The sequence below is a fragment of the Dermacentor andersoni genome, chromosome 8 (assembly GCF_023375885.2).
Source record: "Dermacentor andersoni chromosome 8, qqDerAnde1_hic_scaffold, whole genome shotgun sequence".
In the NCBI taxonomy this organism is placed as follows: Eukaryota; Metazoa; Arthropoda; class Arachnida; order Ixodida; family Ixodidae; genus Dermacentor; species Dermacentor andersoni.
Window position 1 is genome coordinate 132420224 of NC_092821.1, and position 18097 is coordinate 132438320.

Genomic DNA, 18097 nt, shown 5'->3' on the forward strand with positions numbered 1-18097 from the left:
GGCCCCTCTATCTTCCTTAGTAGATAACAAGGAGGTGCCTTTGTAGCGCCAGCATAATACCAAAGAGATATCACGTATGCAATCGCAGAAATACGTTAAATGGTGCCCGTCCTACGATAAACGTCTTGCAGTATTTCTATGATCGCACTGTCCGGCCAATAATTGTGAAGTCTATGTAGAACTTTATGAGTTAGGGCAATTGGTTGTCACTGTGAAAAAGGAAGGCCCGTATTCACAAAAGAGTTTTAGAGCCAGAACTGGTCGTAAGCGCCAGCGTCAACCATTTGTTATGTTGGACGTAATGGAGGGTCAAAAGGAGTTCCAGAAGGCCTATATGGTTAGTGAATGTGTGGTTGGTTTGGGTTTTCTTGCGCTCCTAATTCATGTCGCGCAGTAGAGAGCTTTAGATTGTCTGTTAAGCACATTGCCCTTTTAGGGATAGCGAGTTACCGGAGATGTGGACTGTAGCCAAAACCGCTGATAGCACCATCCCGCGGTGAAACGTTAAATCAAAGATGACGCAAAGCTATTATAGTGCGGTGACCTGCCATATCCAAAGTGGTGTAAAGCGTCGGTAGCGGCATAATTGCTAACTTACAGCCCTCTTGTGATTTTCCTCTGGAAAGGCCACTCACGCAACAAAGAGACGCTTCGGACGCGCTACTGACAGACAAAAGCGTTACTAGATGTCGCTAGCAGCATTGCGTTCCTGCCGGCCACGGCACATGCATCCCGGTACCTCATACGTTTGTGGACAAACTTATTTTTGGCAAACGCGGTGGGCCAATAGCAAACAGCACTTATGAACGACAAGCTTCGTGAATTCGGCCCTACGTGTGGGCATTGTGCTTAAGATAAAATTTAATGACGTAGAGGACTACGGTTGTCTTGTAGAACTCGGACAAGGTGTGCTGTTGTCTTCAGAAAGAGCACCAGTACCGTAAAACACCAGCTTTATATATATATATATATATATATATATATATATATATATATATATATATATATATTGAAAGCACCTTGATCGTGTTCTTACGAACCATTTTCCTTTTTTTACGTATCTTGAATTTCCTCCTCACCTTTCTTGCCCGTTTCCCCAAGTGCAGAATAGTCAACTGAACAGTTACTGTGATTAACATCTGTGCCTTTATTCTGCTATTTGCTCTATCTTCATCCATTCTGAAACGTTTCCATGTGCTGCAGAGTAGGTCAGCAAGTTAATATTTTTGAATGTGGTAGGGATTTTGTTATAATTCATTTCGAAATGCTCTATTTTTAGAGATCAACGCTGTGCACCGCCGCCGGCCATGCCGGTAGAGATTGTACCTGAACCCTACTAAAAATTGCATAAAGGTCCCTCAGAAACCAATGTTGCCGTGGCCGCCGCACCTCAGTCGTATCCACAATCCGTATTTCCATGTGGACGTCCTCCTGGGATTTCGAGCGAAGACAGCCACATCCCCAGATTTCACATTGGGGATGCTTCTTTCTTAGTGAGGTAGGAAGTTGGGCTTCTTCAATTGACGCATACTCCAAATCAGCATGCAAAAGGAAAGCAACGTGACGGGGACACAGGACGAGCCTTGTCGAACAGGTGAATTTTATTAGGGCCAAAACACAAACAAAAAACAACACCCTTCACCGCGCCGAGATAGCGCTTCGTAAATGCTTCCGAGTTCCAAGCGCGCTCATAACTGTGAATTCACCACTGATGATTTCGTTCTGCGAATGAATTAACTAATCTCCATAACGGTCAAGGAATGAAGAAAACAAATAGCTAAAGGCGTGAAGAATTTTATTTCCCATTAAGTAATGGATACATTAATTGGTTCATTCATTCTTGAAAACACAACTGGTTTTCCTTTCTTTAGCGTGCAGGCGGGTTTACACGTAGGAATTGCACAAGTATATTCGCTTTCAAGCAGATGCATCACCGCCGTTAATTCGTGGAATGGCTTCCAGTGACTTGCAATTCAGAATTCAAGAGAGCGTCGGTGCAATGAGCACGTGGCTAAGGCAATGGCATCTATAATTCAAAGGTAGGTTTTTATTTTAGGCATAATTTTGCGTACACAGTTTTGCGTATGCATGTCGCGCACACAGGGTTATCTGCACACTGTCACTGAATTTGCCACACACATGCATCCTAGCTCAATAATTTTACGATAATAAACAGAGAACCGATAACAAATAAGGACACGAAACACTTTATTACTTGCGTACGGAAGAAACGACTACAAAAATACAAATTGGCTTTAAAATGATAAGTTTGCTTAATAACGTTCTGTGCAGATGAAAGCTAAAATACCAGAAAGACAATTCAACAATATTCGTTTGACACCGGTACTGACACTAGGATGGGCACGGTCCAATCATGCAAGCCATTTTAAGGGCAATCGCCAAAAGGTTTCACGTGGCATCATGCCGTTCAACTCATCACTACGAACCCTGATTCTTTATACAATGTCCGGGACAGTTTCCGACTTTATGTCAGGCACAATGTCAGACAGTGTGTCAGACTACTGAGCTAGCTGAGCCCAGTTCTGCCCGGCAGCTCTGACGTTTGTAGAGCAAATGATAAGCCGGCTAAGAATTCCTGGCCATCCAAGTATGATAAAAATACTGAAATCTCAAGTTTCTGAGTTTACACAATCAAACTTCACCGAAAGGACACATTTATGCAAAAGCTTCTGCTCTGGTATTCATAAAAAGATCAACTGGAATGAGTGAAAGAAATAAAAATTTAGCAGGTCGTGTAGTAGGACGAACAATTTAGCGAGGTTGCAGTCATTGCCTTTGGGACCCTCATCTGCACACCATCTGTTACGTATTCATTGCTATTGAATGGAGAAGAAACTTCAATTTGTGACTGATATGCACTGAACATCGTCTCACTCATTCCATATAAATGATCATGTGTCCATTGTTCATCTTTCTTCATGTTTCGGTACCCATGATTACTGTGGCTGTGCTACACAGATTGCATTCCGCATAAGCGAAAGGATATGTACGGTCATCATTCAACCATGAGTCTAGCTGTACACATTAATTAGGAGATACTTCTTTCCTTTAATTTTTATTGAGCGCTGTGCAACATGGCAGGTAGGAACGCGTTTTTTTTTTTCGCTGACAATCTGTGGGGGATTTACCGGCACACTGGTGTACCTGCACCTGTGGGAATATGCTTCCTAGTATCCGAACTCCGGATAAGGGCGGAGACAAGCTTGCATGATAATTAATGGCCGCGTTTTAGGTCAAAACGAATGACACGGTCTTTAATAATATGACACGTACAGCATGTTGCGCAGGACCGAACGAAGGTTCCCGGTAAAGGTACTGTGATGGCTAGGTTGTATGGCTGTATGGCTAGGTTGTTAAAATGGCTGTAAATGTGTTTCCGCTCATTCTGCCATGAATAAAGATTAATAGCGAGTTGGTGCCTATTCTGCGTATGTCTCTGTCATAGTGTAATGTGCGCTCCTATTTAATGGAACACTACTGACATGATATTTCTGATTTGTCATTTCTTTTCCTGTAAGTAAGGTTCCGCATGGTCTAAACCATACAAAATATGCTGAATAGTGATAGCGTGTCATAAATAGCTTAACGGTGCTACTTGTTTTGTGCACCGGCCATGGTGGTGCAATGCCTTTGGCCCTGCGCTGCTAAGCACGAAGTGATCGTAAAGTCGTTACTTATTGGCTCTCACTGTTTCTGCGATCGGGGCAGCGGCGACACAAAACCGCCGCAGGAAGAAACGTGTGCAACACCATTGTTCGTTCTTTTCTCGTGAGCAGTGCCACTGTAGTCGACCTCATTTCCACACGACGCGAAACAGTGTTTTTGCTCGGCGCCATGACACCACAATAATGTCGACGACGCGATACTTAAGATTTCGAGACCAATGTTAGTATAAAACTAATTACCCTATAAGAGCTTACCCACCTTAGGGCTTGCTCAATTTCAACTATTTACGCCTTATTTAGGCACGAGGTACAGTGTCTAAGACTTCAAATATATGTATTCCTTATATTTTAAGCACGTAAATGTAAACGAACTAGCACAGCAAACGCGTTCTTTTTATGGTATGTTCTTTTTAGCTTATTTATGTTGTTGTCAGTATAATTCAAATTTATTTGTGGGGTTTACTACCCCGAAAGTGCATAGTGTGTTGTGAGGGACGGCCTTATGGTGAATGTTCCGGAGTTAGTTTTGACCACACGCGTTTCTTTAACGTCAACCTTAAGCTTGGTATTTAACCGCGATCCCTCAACCTGAATCTAGAACCCCGTACTAGCGTGCACCCGTCAAAACGTCGTCTCAACAGACTGGAAAAAGTCGAACCCACAACCTCGCGCTTGGGCAGTGCGACGCCATATGATCGCATAACTGTCGTACACGTAGGGAGGCGCTCTTTGCCGCCACAGTATTCTCAGAAGCAGCGGGCGCGCATCGCCAGCTCCGTGCTCAATCGGTTGGCCGACATCTGAATCCCGGCGGCCAGCAGCGGAAGGGGAAACGCGGCGCTGAATTGCTGCGCCGAGAGCTGCACCAACTGGGCGAGTGTGCAGGCCAGCCGGCCCGCAAGCGTGCCGCCATCACCGGGTGATCGTCTCAGGAGACACTGCAGCGCGGTGAAAGGCGACGAGCAATTTCATTTTTTGAGAGAAGGGTCAGAGACAGCTGGTAGAGGTTTGGAGAAGCGCATCAAGCATCATTGAATAATTGTACTGGGCCAGTGACACGACAGTCTTAAGCGCAGCCTCCCCCCCCCACGCACACACACAAAAAGAGAGATGTGATAACCACCGCAGAAACGGTCGAGAGCAAATTAGTGTGTTTCCTTATAGTTATCGTTATAGTTATAGTTATAGTTACAGTTATAGTTATAGTTATAGTGCCCATCCTAACAAGTGTTCGCCGCTTGACCGAGTTCTAGGCAGCTGTACTGTATGGATTCCACTCACTTTATTCTACTCCTTTCTTATCACACAACATTCGCGGCCTGTTGATACTGTTTATTACGTTGCTCAGCTCATAAAGAAGCGCGAAAACAAATAACATTGGTATAGGCATACTGAGCAAATAGCGCGGACAGGCAGGACTAAGCAAAGACGACAACATGGGTGCTCACTACCAGCTGGTGGTTCTCTTCAAGGGCACGGAAATATACTCTGGGGAGAGGCGGGAATAAACGAAGATAGCCAACATAAAAAACACACACACACACAAGCAGCGAGTTATCAAGCACCGAATGAGACAAGACTTACGGCTGGCATGCAACTATCACAGCCCACTCCAAGCTAGAGAAGCGCGTTATTGCCACTGCTGCCCTGAAGAACGATCTATGCAGGTCGTGCGTGAATCTCGTACAACCAAACTTCGAATCCCAAGTTCTCCGCCTGAGGTCCGCTGTATTTCCTGATGAGCATTGAGTAGGAGCAGTCATGAACCTTGAGGGGCATTGCTGAATATATCCTACCCAATATTTCCAGGATTCCTAGACAACGACTTAGGAAACGATCCGCCCCGACAGCTGTGATTCATTGTCCGCGCTGTGCCGCACAATATAAATAAATCAGGAGGATGTATCGTCATTGAAATTGTTAGTGCCCAACACACTAACAACCTTACGCGAACCTGTAAATGCTGATGATAAACTGCGACCAGCCTGGGATAAAACAAAAAAACCGCAAGAACCCGTTTGTGCCCTTCAAGACGAAGGCCGTTATGCGACCCTCTTGACTTGTGCAGAAAGCTATGTTGAGCAGATTGGAAAGGACTTAAATAACAGGTTACGGGAACCTCGCTAAAAGCAACAGCAGGCAGCACCTTGATCTCGCATTGTATTGAATGTGGGTGTTCGCTTCAGCTAGATAGGATCTGATGAATTGGCAAATACCGCCAGCAGCGAGCGCGTGAAAGCTGGGAAGCGTATATCATTCAAAAGAAAGGCTCCGCATGTATTAGCACGCCATCTGTTTAACTGCATGACTAGGAGATTCTGTATCTCGACAACTAGCCATCGCGGGATTTTGCACGCATATGGTCACTCACCACCTCTCTTGTCATTTTTTACGTTCACGTTTTTAAAATATTTTATTAGTTGTTTACAGGCGTTGTCTGTTATCTTTAACACTTTTTGCTTTAGTTTTTTGTTGTTGTTCGCAAGTGCCCTTAGTTCTCCCGCTTGATGCAGTTTCTCATAGTTGCTGGCAGGTCATAGCTCTTGCCTCATTTGGGGTTGGATGACCCACCGCTTTTCTTGTGTGTTTATTTTTTTTACGTTAGCCATCTTCGTTGCTTGCCAGCTCTTCCCCTGGATATATTTCCGCTCCTTCCACTTGAATTGATTTGTGAGGTTTTACATTCTGAAACCACGATTTGATTGTCAGGCACGCCGAAGTGGGGCACTTCGGTTTAATTTCGACCACCATAGGGATCGTTAACGTGCACCCAATGCACGGGACACGGGCGCTTTTGCATTTCGTCTCCATCGAAATGCGGCCGCCGCGGCCAGCATGTGATCCCGCGACCTCGTGCTTAGCCACTGCGGTTGTCCGTTCCTTCCACCGCCAATTGATAGTCGGTGCCAGTGTTGTCGTCTTCCTTTGCTCCTGTTTGTCTGCGCTGTTTTCTGTATATGTCAAGGTTCACCCAACCAGCCCAAATCCGCACTCTTGGCACAGAGAGAGAGAGAGAAAAAAAACAAGGATAGGAAAGGCAGGGAAGGTCAACCAGAAGAGCATCCTGTTTGCTACCCTACACTGGGGTGGGGAAAAGAGGAATAGAAAGAGGAAAAAGGGAGAGAGTAATCCCTGAGTGCTTCTGGGAGGGACGCTATACACAGGGACACTATAAACGGTCTCTTAAGCCGGTGCACTTCAAGTATCGCACGAGCGCACGAATCGCTTTTCGAGCCAGTGACGGGTGTGGCCACGGTCCGAGTATCTTTGACTCTGTGAACGGTCTCGAGTCCAGTCGGTGTCCAATGCCTCTCTCTGCAGGCAACTTTGCACCGACTGGTACAGAACCATTAAAATAACATTGGAATAGAATCTTTACACAAAGGTCATGATGCCTGCGCTAGCCACCCCTCGGTTGCTTTCTGCGATCACGAAGTGATCTTTCTTGGCAAGGTTGAGATGGCACTAACTGAATTTTCGTTATGAAGTTGTGCCATCTGATTAAAATACTTCGCGTCTGATTTCTGGCTGCAAGTTGTGTGAGCGTAGCGCGCGGGTGGCAGGAGTGACGTGGTGCGGTTTATAAGCCGATGTTTACAACTGGCAAACTCAGTTGGTAGACAGCACTTGACTTGCGCATTCATTCGCTTGTCGCTGTCAAAGGCCTAGCAAGGAATATTTTTTGAAAAAGAGAGACAGGGGGGCATGCACAAGGCAACCTGCCGAAAGGGGCGCTAGCGGAAGTTATCCTGGCACACAAAAATTTCGGAATTGGTCGGAGGTGACACGCCCCAGGTGTGCCCCTCTCCACTTATGGCTACGCCACCGGTCCCTGTCAAAAGGGACACGGGCATTTCTGCGGTTTATGAAGTCGACTGGCAGCAGTGACCGATTGTAGGCGTGATGGACAACCACACGTGTTCTCTCTCTCTCTCTCTCTCTCTCTCTCTCTCTCTCTTATTTTTCATCCCTTTCCCGCATTCTCTTGCGTAATATGGTAAATCGGACGCGCGTCCGGTTAACCTCCCTGCTTTCTTTTCCTTCTTTCCCTCATACTTCTCTTGTAAAACGTTCTGCTACTGAATATGGATTGGTACCAACTTCTCCTATTTGCAATCTTAACATTAATCGTTACAAATGTTCCGAATGTATGACTTCATGTTCCTTCTTGAAATAAAGATAGCGATCTATACGTTCACTTGTGCAGGTTGTCTGCGTAGCAGATAGACAGAATCCTGCAAATTACGCTAGACTCAATCGATTTACATAGGCACTACTGTCCGCTACTGTGCTTAGTATACCAACCCAAATGTGAGTCTCGTGATGATCTTGACGACAATAAGAGTGTTTTGTTTGCAACAACAACCCAGGAAAATTCTGGTGCACTACCGGAGATACGATAAAATAATTTTCATTTGCGCTTAGCAGCAGCCAGAAACTTACTGCAAGGAAGTCGATGAGCTCGGTCATAGTGTCATTCTGAAAAACAAAAAATGTAGGTGGACATCTTAACATTCTGTCAGAAAACCTTACTGTGTGAATGACCCTTTTCTCTATTGCTTGTGCTGTATCTACAGGTGCCTTATCTTAGAGAACCTTCGGAGCAATGACAGATTATTGATCAAAACAAAGGGGTACGAGTTAGGGAAAACTTACGGAATAACTTGTCAAAAAAGAAATAGGCTGAGTTGAGGTTCTATCAAAGGCTTTGGGTTGAGTATGAAAACTCACGGTTAATTCCTATAATACACCAGCCTGCCCTGTTTAAACCGTAGTTCACGACTCAGTTTCCGGGCCAGGACATCTTTTTTTTTTCCTTTAGTTCAAAGTTCGCTTTCTGTAGAACATGTATGGCGATCGTTTGCGTCATAATACATGGTAATATAATTTGGATGGTCATGTTCTTTGAGTCACCTTTCCCAGAATATTTCACAGAATGGATTTGGTTAATATGTTGTCTCCGATACTTCACAGAGGTTAACAGCGCCTCGTACTGGTTGCTGGCATCATCATGTTCTTTAGCGATGCGTAAGGTCTTCGTTTTTACTTACTCTGAGCGTTTCGCCTTCCAAGCAGACCAAGCGGGATGAATTGATGCACTGAAAAGGGAACACTTGTTGTTGGTATCAAATATTTGTGCTATAATGCATTACTCGTATCACTTTGCTATTATGGTGCAACATGCGTGAAACAATACGAAGAAACGCAAGACAGCAAAGTGTGGCCAGGAAAAACATACAAGACAGAAAGAAACGTTATTTCCTGTCTCGCCATTCCTTCTCAGTGCTTCGTGTTTTTACACTATAACAAGTATGAAACCACTAGCTCAGGTTCCGGTAGCGATACATTACATTATCGAGGAAACTTTCTTTTTTTTTTTTTGCGAGAAGCTCGTTTCACCGAACTATTCTCCACGATAGGGACCAGAACGGTTCGGTATCTGCGCTGTGTTCTCTTAGCAGAACGTTTTCTTTTATCTTGGCAAGAAGAACGAGATCAGACAATAGTGTGACATCTTTTAATATGGTATGCTTGTGGAGCGCCGTTGCACGTGTTCTAAGATCCCACAAAGTTTGTACAGCAAATTTCCATACTCTCCTCAGTCTCGCATTGGGGCTCATTTCGGGTATTTCGTCAGGGCTCAATTTCTACCACGTTTCCTCCTTCAAGTTAACATGGAAAGGCGTGATCTTCCTTGAAAATACGGTTTTTAACTCGTGCCATTTACAAAACTCGGCTTCAAAATCCAAGCATCTTCTGATTATCATTCCGTGGGACTAGATGAACGTATCCATGTTATCAGCATCCAGTTTGAAACGGGCGGGCAATTGATGCCGCCAAGCTCGTTTTTAATCTTTGTACTGCTTTTTTTCATCAGACCTTAAGGCTTCTTGTTCATGTTAAGATGCCATAAAACCAGAAGAAATGGACATACGCACCATCGGCGCACGGCAACGTAGAACATCCCTCCCTTCGATGCTTTATCGCCTATCGCTTACAAAAAAAAGAAAAAAAGTTCTCAATGTGACATATCTGGCTTAAGAATGCTGTTAATTTCGTAATTATTTCTTAAATGTGGCATGGGGAAAGTGCCAATTTATGGTTATCTTTGTTGCGCATAGGTTATGCGACAGTCGGCAGGCAGACCGCCGAGGCCTTCTGATAATCACTGTGTCTGTTCAGATTCTTAGACAAGGGGATGGTGACGAATTCCACAGCTGGTACAATCGAGGAGCTCTGCCTTGGCAGCACTCGGAGGAGGCAATGTGTCGGAATGCGAGATGCGATGAAATGTCCAGGATAGAGGCGTGGTTGTACTGTTCCTATCGACGTCTAGCACTCTCACCATACAGAAGACCTTGCTATCTGTAACCAAATCCAAGCGCCAAGAAATTCGTTTATGGCTTGTGACTACGAAAGCATTTAACCATTGGCTTCTGGGGAAAAGGAGGGGGCGATTCTGTTAGTGGCCACCTTGTGGACATTTCCATTGCGTCTGCTGCTGAAATCCTGATTGGCTGGTAGCACCTGTCTCCTTCTGAAGTGTACCCCAGCCCAGACAATCAGAACTTCAGCAGCAGCCCAAAAGGACATGACTACTAGGTGGACACTTACAGAATACCCCCCCCCCAAACTGTACATTGAGAAATCGGTCAACTACGCCGTGTGCTGACTCTTAAGCGGCAGCGCTAACACAACGCAGCACTCGCCTCCCCCCCCCCCCACCCTTGCCACATGGTGGCTCTACAATCAAGTGCGCTGTCCATCCACTGAGCCCATTGCCTGCCTACTCAGTGCCAACCTCGCAACTTATATCATCGAAACGTAACTCGAACAATGAAGCCAAGTAGAACTCCACAACATTCGCATTTCGCGCTGTTTCTGTGGTGCCATGAACGAAGTCACCTGATTCAGGATGTAAGAGGGAACTTTGTGTCTGTGTAGATAATAAAAATAAAAACAAGAAAACGCAGCGACCAGCGAGCTTAACCAGGCGGACGTCCGTTTAGTTACCTTGCACGGGAAAAAGACGATGAGGGATTAAAGAAAGAAGGATAAAGCAGAAGGAGAGAGTTCACGAACGTACAGTTGCATACGCAGGAAGGCTATACGCGTCTTCTAAGGTCTTTGATTCCTACAAAACAAAGAAATCCAGTGAACATAGTTCCTGAAGCTCGTCTCACTTAAAAGTGTGGCTTGATATCAACCAAGTATTTGAAGCAAAGTTTGTGCGGGTCCGTGCAATCGCGTTCCGACAATGCCAAAATTGGATTTTCCTTTTCAGTGAAGCATCAGATTTGCAACTCCTGCATTCAACTTACCTCACTGATCCCGAAGGATGTTGGCAGGCTGATGTTTACAGGTGGCCCGCACGTTACTGTGCCGGGAAGGCCATTGTCACAGCGAAACAAAGGCAGCCCGAATGGGTTGCATAGCATGTTGGCTACTGCGATGGGATTGACATCTGAAAAAGCCACGGGTTTTAATCACAGTTAGCAATTCCTGAATAGGTCCTATTATTCGAGTAGTTGTCCTCTTGAAATACTGTGACAACAGCAAAAAACAAAAAAAGATCTTTTTTTTTTCCGTGAGTGACAGAGCCATCCTGAACAGAAGCTCGCATCAAGCTTTTATTTAGCCCCTTGTCATCAAAGAACAAGTTTTTCTTCTATTAACAATAAAGACTCTGGTCATGTTCAAGGATTTGGACAAGTGCTTAAAAGTGGCCGTGCTTTCTCTCGGATGTAGGGCTCATTGTCCTACGTGGATCACTGTCAAAATAAACGCTAAATTAGCATTTCGCTATGGATAACAAATCAGTTTTGCCACGGTAGCGCGGGAAACAATTTTCACCAATATTGGTCGGCCAAACGTGTAACATAAAAACGTTTATTCCTCATGAAATGCATTTACGTTCAAGTCACGCTTCTCTGAATACTGATTGGGTGTTCCCACACTCGGGGGACCGCACTGTACATACTTTGTCGTACTTTATAACTAATCGCTTAGCTACATTTCCCATTCATATACGTGTTTTCTTTTGCGGATAATATTCGCATACTTGCCTAACCTTGTATATCGTATCTCTAACGTTAATGCTATGCAAGCTCGAACATGTCACACATTATTAGTTTGTTTGACGACATTATAGGTAATGCTTGTTTATTTATGGGATCCAAATTTTATGAACGCCAGAAATATTGTCCTGTTCATTAAGCGTCTCATCTCAGTAACGCTGGCATGACGCTCTGGCGTCCAATAATTCGTATGAATTCGTACAAAACCGTAATTTTTTTCTGAGACTTTCTTAAACAAAGACTAATTTGAGCTAACCTGATTGCGCCCTGGAAAGCACTCCGGCGGTTAACGCTCTTAGGTAGAACAGAGCTTGAATCGGTCCCGTGACTTGTGGCATCATTCTAAATACGCACTGTAAGGAAAGAAGAAAACATCAGAAAACATGAGAGCGTATTCGTCACTTACTTTTCTTTTTGCTTTACATTGTAAATAATATCTCTAAGACATGACGGTTGACTCACACATTTCTTATGGGCACTTATATGGCCTAAGAACTTTGTCAATCCCGGCCCTGCAGGTTCTACGTTCTCTTACAACTACTGAAGCAGGCGAAACTGGCTTACCGCTTAGCCGAAGTCTTTTCTTCCACTGAGCCTTTGAAACATCGAAATACAACATATTGTATGCTTAAGACCAATTTATAATATATCATGACTCAGTGGCTATGGTGTTGGGCTGCTGAGCACGAGGTCGCGGGATCGAATCCCGGCCACGGCGGCCGCGTTTCGATGGGGGCGAAATGCGAAAACACCCGTGTGCTTAGATTGAGGTGCACGTTAAAGAACCCCAGGTGGTCGAAATTTCCGGAGTCCTCCACTACGGCGTCCCTCATAATGAGAAAGTGGTTTTGGCACGTAAAACCTCATAATTTTTATAATATATCATGAACGTTTCTTAACGTTCTATATTGAAGGAAATTCCTCCGAGACAGTGAGGAATAATGAGAATATCTCTGCTCTGTAATAATTTGACTTTTTCTTCTACACTAATCAAAATTCATTGAATTTATCTGGTTCTGACGTAGTAGAAATAAATTTATGCCCTGCAAGTATTTAACAACGCACAGATCGCAGCATAACGCTCCCTCTTAGGACCAACGCTTTCATTTTTTTTCTGCAACGTGGAAACAACACGATTGAGACCAAGAATACGGATAACAGCATTTTCTGGCGCTTTATTAATGTGACTGCTTACCGTGAAAATTCTTATAACTTCCACCGTCGCATTTTCCTGAAATAGAAATGTCGGACGCTAGAGATCACACCAGTCAAAAATGTCACATCGGTCCTTTTCTACGAATGAAATAAAAAGAAATCTAGAAATCTAGGAATTAGGTTAGCACAATGAAAGAACAGCATCAGTTGAGAGAAACTCACTGAACGCCTGCAAGAATGTCTAAATGCAATGTGTTTAGCTACAGTTTTCACAAAGTGACGCAGTTGAGCTTGCAGGGACCGAATTCACAAAGTGTTTCGGTCGTAAGCACTGTTTGCCATTTGCCGACAGCCTGCTCAAATGATATTTCAAACATCATGATACAACAGTGATGTATGCAGGAAAGAAGGAAAACGAAATAAACTTTATTAAAAAGAATGGCCCGGCAAGTATCCTTTTTTTTGTGTGTGTGAGTGGCGAGCCCAAGCAGCACCTCCTAGATAGCACGATACATGCGCACTCTGATCCATGACGTCGTGCTACGCAGATCGACTGCCATGGAATCTAATGACGATGCTCCCGATGAAGCTGTGGTGATTGTAGCGTCACCACTTTCGTCACACCGGGCTTGGCCACGGAAATTTCGGGCCTAGTAGCATGACCTCATAAAGCAGAATACACAGGTCTTGCGCTATCTGGGGGGTTGTGGCCCAACGCCCACATTCACAGAAAGCTCTTGCACTAGAAACTTTCATAATAACAAACGGCAACCTTTCATAGCGCTGGGCATTAGTAAAGGCAGCCGGCCAACCCAACCAATGCTTACGAACCAAAAGTTTTGGGAATTTGTCAGCAGCAGTTTTAGTGAAGAAATTTGTGAAGACTCTACGCTTGTGGCGGTAGTGTGCGCTTGTTCTGTGATAATTCAAGGCACCTTTGGTAATTATTTACAGAAGTTAAAATTTTACCAACCGCTCTCCAGGGGCTTTCATCATTAGTTGTGTACGCATTGCATACTGAGTTCCTTTGAAGGTTGATAAGCCTTCTAGTCTATCTGCGGTGATCTTTTGAACATCGCCTCCGAGCTCCATCCTCACGAGCGTAAGTGAGCCCTGAAGAACCTGCGTTTGGGCTACGTGGACGTGTAAAGTGCGCCACAGCTGCACATGGTAGTGGAGTAGTCATCGCGAACATGGGAAGACGGGAGAGGTTCTCGCTGAAAGCGCACATTGCAGGTGATGGTGTAAAAGTGACTACTCACAGGCCGGTCCAAGCAGTAGTCGGGAGTCAGGCCGAGACACTTGAAGATAAAATGGAAGAAAAAGCGAAATTAAAGAATGTTATTCACTGCGAGCTCTGCGATATCGGTAACCAATGTTACGTCGTGTATCGGACGCTCTCTTTTGCGATGTAATAAGACCATGATTTGAGCGGTTACTTCAAATATGAAATGAAGCAGTTTGAACTCGTAACATGGGGGTCGCCAAGTCTTTTACCTTCTTTATGTCACACCTGAGTCACTGAAATTTCAGCTTCTAAGGAACACCCTCCCTTATATCTAATAGGTTTAAAACCGTTTGCACCTGTGCTTAGCAAAATTCAATAGTTGGAGAGGGCTAATTACCAGTTCAAGAAAACGTTTCCCGCCGACAACACTGACACGAAGGTTCATTTCTGTTCATGTCAGTGTTTACGGCCTGAAACATTTTCTTGCAATTTGCAGTCAGGAAGCGCAGGCAAACACTATTTTCAAGCTAATTAGCAGGTTCTCCTAAGTTCCACTTTCACCAGTGTTACATAGTAAGTTCACTTCAGATTAAGAATGCAGCGCACCAAATAATACAATACGCGAACTATTGGGCTAACAAGTAGTGGAAATGAGCGTATGCTCTAGCGTATGCAGGGTATGTATTCACCGAAATTTCAGCTTCTAAGGAACACCCTCCCTTATATATAATAGGTTTAAAACCGTTTGCACCTGTCTGAGTCGTCTACTCACCGTTCCCAAGGCAAGTACATTGGGCAGTTGTGTTTCGGTACACTGGCCTGAAAATGTACACATGTCAGACTAAAATTAAGGGTAAAATAAATAAAGGTTAACAGCTACATGAAACCGAAAAAACAATGAAACCTAAAGAACACTCAGAAAGTTATTTGTTATCTTATCCGAAAGTAATAAATAAGACTGGAAAAGGCAAATCATATAAGAAGAAGACAATTTGCGGCCGTGGGAGCCAAGCCCACATGTGCAAAATTAGGTGCCAAGAAAAATGCAATGTAATTAAACTGTTTTTTTTTCTATGTCGCTGTTGTTCGGCCTAAATCGGTGCTTGCTGTTAGAACGAGGCAACTAGTCGAAAGTTTGGCCCTTTCCGCAGTGTCACTCAGGCAAGTTAGCACATATGTAAGGACGAACGCAAATTAGGACAAAGCTAAATCTGAGATTGAGCGCGTCGGGCTGAATATGACTTTATATATTTATTTATTAGTTTGTTTACATTTTTTTTAGTTACTCGTGGCATACGAAATGTTTAAAGCTTTTCTTGCCGACTTTCGAGCACCACTTCATCTTCAATAGACCCGCTAGAGGGAAATGGGACACAATGAAAAACGCAAGAACAACGGCGGAGCATTTCATTCCCACGTGCTTGCGTGGGATGTACTACACAGTCTCAGCTTTGTCTTCATGCTAATGCTCGCTCATGCTTAATTAGCCAGAACAATGTACCAACTGCTCGGGCATTAAATCGGCAGAGCATACAGACTCAAATTATGGGTTATGTCTAGTGACGACGTTCACACAGTCTGCCCCCTGTCAATGTAGTTTCAGTGGATTCCCTCCCACATTGGTATCTCAGGAAACGAAAAAGCTGACGCGCTTGCATACGCAGCGCTCTATCATCCTCCCAAAATCAAGGCTCCAAAGAGTAATCAAGTGCAAAAATCTGACATTCGAATTCACTTTGCGTCGCTTTGGGTTCCACCGCATATGCCCTGCGTAACCAAGAGATTGCACCGAGAGGAAGCCTCACTTCTATATCGAATAAGGACAGGATCTGCTAATACACCGGCCTGGTTATTAAAACGGGGCGAATCAATTCTCCGAACTGTACGACATGCAACAAGACAGGAGACACTGAGCACTTTTTGTGGTCCTGCCAGCAATTCCAAGATGAAAGAGACACTCTCCTGAAGAATCTGCAAAACAAGGACCTTCCGCATGCGCGCATGCAACACCTTATATTTCCCGAGGGATCAGTTATAGCCCGCAAAGAAACTTCACGTCTCCTCATCGAATTCTTAAGAGAGACTGGTTTGATGGACATATGGTGAAACCCTTCAGCGGTATTGTGCGAGACGCTCGGGCGGAGCAATTGCCGGCCTTGTTCGCCAGGCTAAACCCGCCTGTTGCTACAATTCACCCCCACCACCACCCGTCAATGTTCGTTCATTCTGTGGGAAGAAAGTGGCTAATTCGAGCTCGGTTCATTAGACGTTTTGAGTAATTTGAACACACTGGAAATACCGGCGAGAAGCCATACACTGCTACGGACCGAATTAACTGGTTTATTTCGAACGTGAAAGCTTCTTATTTAGGATAATTTGACGGCCCCTCACTCTGCGCCACAGTAGTTATTAAACACTTCAAAACTGGAAATCATTTCAGCAGTCTGGGCTACTGGTTCCCTAGGCCACAATGCATTGACGGTAGCGACTTCTCCTGCAGTAATGATGACGAGTTGAGCTGTGCCCAGGGCGATGTCTCTTTTGACAATTTTGTTAGCAGCTGCCATAGTATTTAGTCCTTTGGGAAACCGACCAACGACGACGTGTATGGGTATTCTATTACTGTGTTGGAGTACTCTGTCGATAGCGAAACAGTTGAGGCAGTACAAGATATTTGAATCCCGTTAATCTTTCCGCGTTTTGTTATTTCGAGCTTTTGAATAATTAAACCTCACGTTGTCGTGTCGCAAGTATCTACGAGTACTTAACGGGAGTAGAAAGTAATGAAAATGACTTGCAATCTGTGATGAAGGTTCACAGTAACGTGCTGTAAAGGCTTACAAAGTGGCATGTAAGTGTCAACCACCATCACAGCAGCATCTCAGCGCCAGCACAACGCATACTGCCACTCTTTTGCGGAAACTCTGTTTGCTTTATCAAAGTTCAGGGTCAGACAGAACTGGACTTTTTTGCCCTGGAATTCAGGCAAACATTATTAGCACTCTGCTTCTCTGAGGATGTCGATGTCCAACACCACAACAAGCTTAATTTAGCCATTTAACAGGCTGTGATAAGACAGCCTCTCGGGTGAGTACATTGTGGAACTTAAACGCGTGTTCAGTTTTCTCGATATTCTTTCGAGTGCCATTACAATATTTTGCCGGCATAGAAGTCTCCAAATTTTACTTGACCAAGCGGATTCATCCGTATGTTGCCTGTAATGCATTTCGATAAGAGCAGTGAGAAAGTTTGATTGCAAGATATAGTTCCCGTAGTGCCATTCATAGCACAATGGAGTTTAGTTGAATCTCTCCACTTGTCAAAGTATGACAGCGCAATACATTGTGAGCAAAGTTGTCTACCTCATTGCTTATAAAAATTACGCGCCTAACTTCTTGTCGTTGGCTTTTTTCTCTCGTAACAGACCACGCAGATTTCTGTCTTCTCAATCATTCGAGCACTTTGGTTCTCACCTTTTACATTCGTGGAGGTGAGCAATAAGAACAGCGCGAAGCTCCAAATCGCAGCAGGCTTCGACATCATCTTCGTAGCGATAATTCTGCAAGCGCATTGGTTTCTTCCTTCGATACCTGTAAAGTGGCAGATGATAGAAAGCTCCCCAATGGGCCAGCCTTTGGCGAAAGCTTGCGCAAGCCTTTCTGATCGGCTGGTGTTTGCCACTCGGGTTCCCTTTAAAAGTTTTTTTCCGCGCTTGAGTTTTAGTGAGTTGTTTACGGCACGGGCTGCCACAGAAACTGTCATGTCCGCCATATAACCGCTGTTTACTTTGGCACGTGGCCACGGCGCCCATGCCTTGTAGCTACGTCCTTTGCCCTTCGTTGTCGATCGCGACGACAGCTGAATGCAATACATGGCTGTGTAGCCCGCGTCGCGTCAGTTTTCAACGACAAAAAGGAGAGCGTCGCATAGCTCCGCCGCTGTCGCGCAAG

General features: G+C 44.6%; 1 protein-coding gene across 1 annotated transcript; it reads right to left on the reverse strand.

The window, feature by feature from the left end:
- Positions 1-1579: 1579 nt before the first annotated feature.
- LOC126525704 (uncharacterized) lies at positions 1580-17869 on the reverse strand. Its single transcript, XM_050173618.3, has 9 exons — positions 17621-17869; positions 14920-14966; positions 14182-14220; positions 12960-12995; positions 12021-12117; positions 11009-11151; positions 8738-8785; positions 8130-8165; positions 1580-4624 (listed from the first exon to the last, which is right to left on the reverse strand). Exons 1-9 carry the CDS (start codon positions 17688-17690, stop codon positions 4433-4435), a joined length of 708 nt encoding a protein of 235 aa, XP_050029575.2. The 5' UTR covers positions 17691-17869; the 3' UTR covers positions 1580-4432.
- Positions 17870-18097: the final 228 nt, after the last annotated feature.

Coding starts and splice junctions, on each gene's coding strand:
- LOC126525704 (XM_050173618.3), bottom strand. CDS start 17,690: ATGATGTCGAAGCCTGCTGCGATTTGGAGCTTCGCGCTGTTCTTATTG. Junction 14,967..17,620: donor CACCTCCACGAATGTAAAAG/GTGAGAACCAAA, acceptor GTACATTTTCAG/GCCAGTGTACCGAAACACAA. Junction 8,786..11,008: donor CATCCTTCGGGATCAGTGAG/GTAAGTTGAATG, acceptor TTCCCTTTTCAG/TGCATCAATTCATCCCGCTT.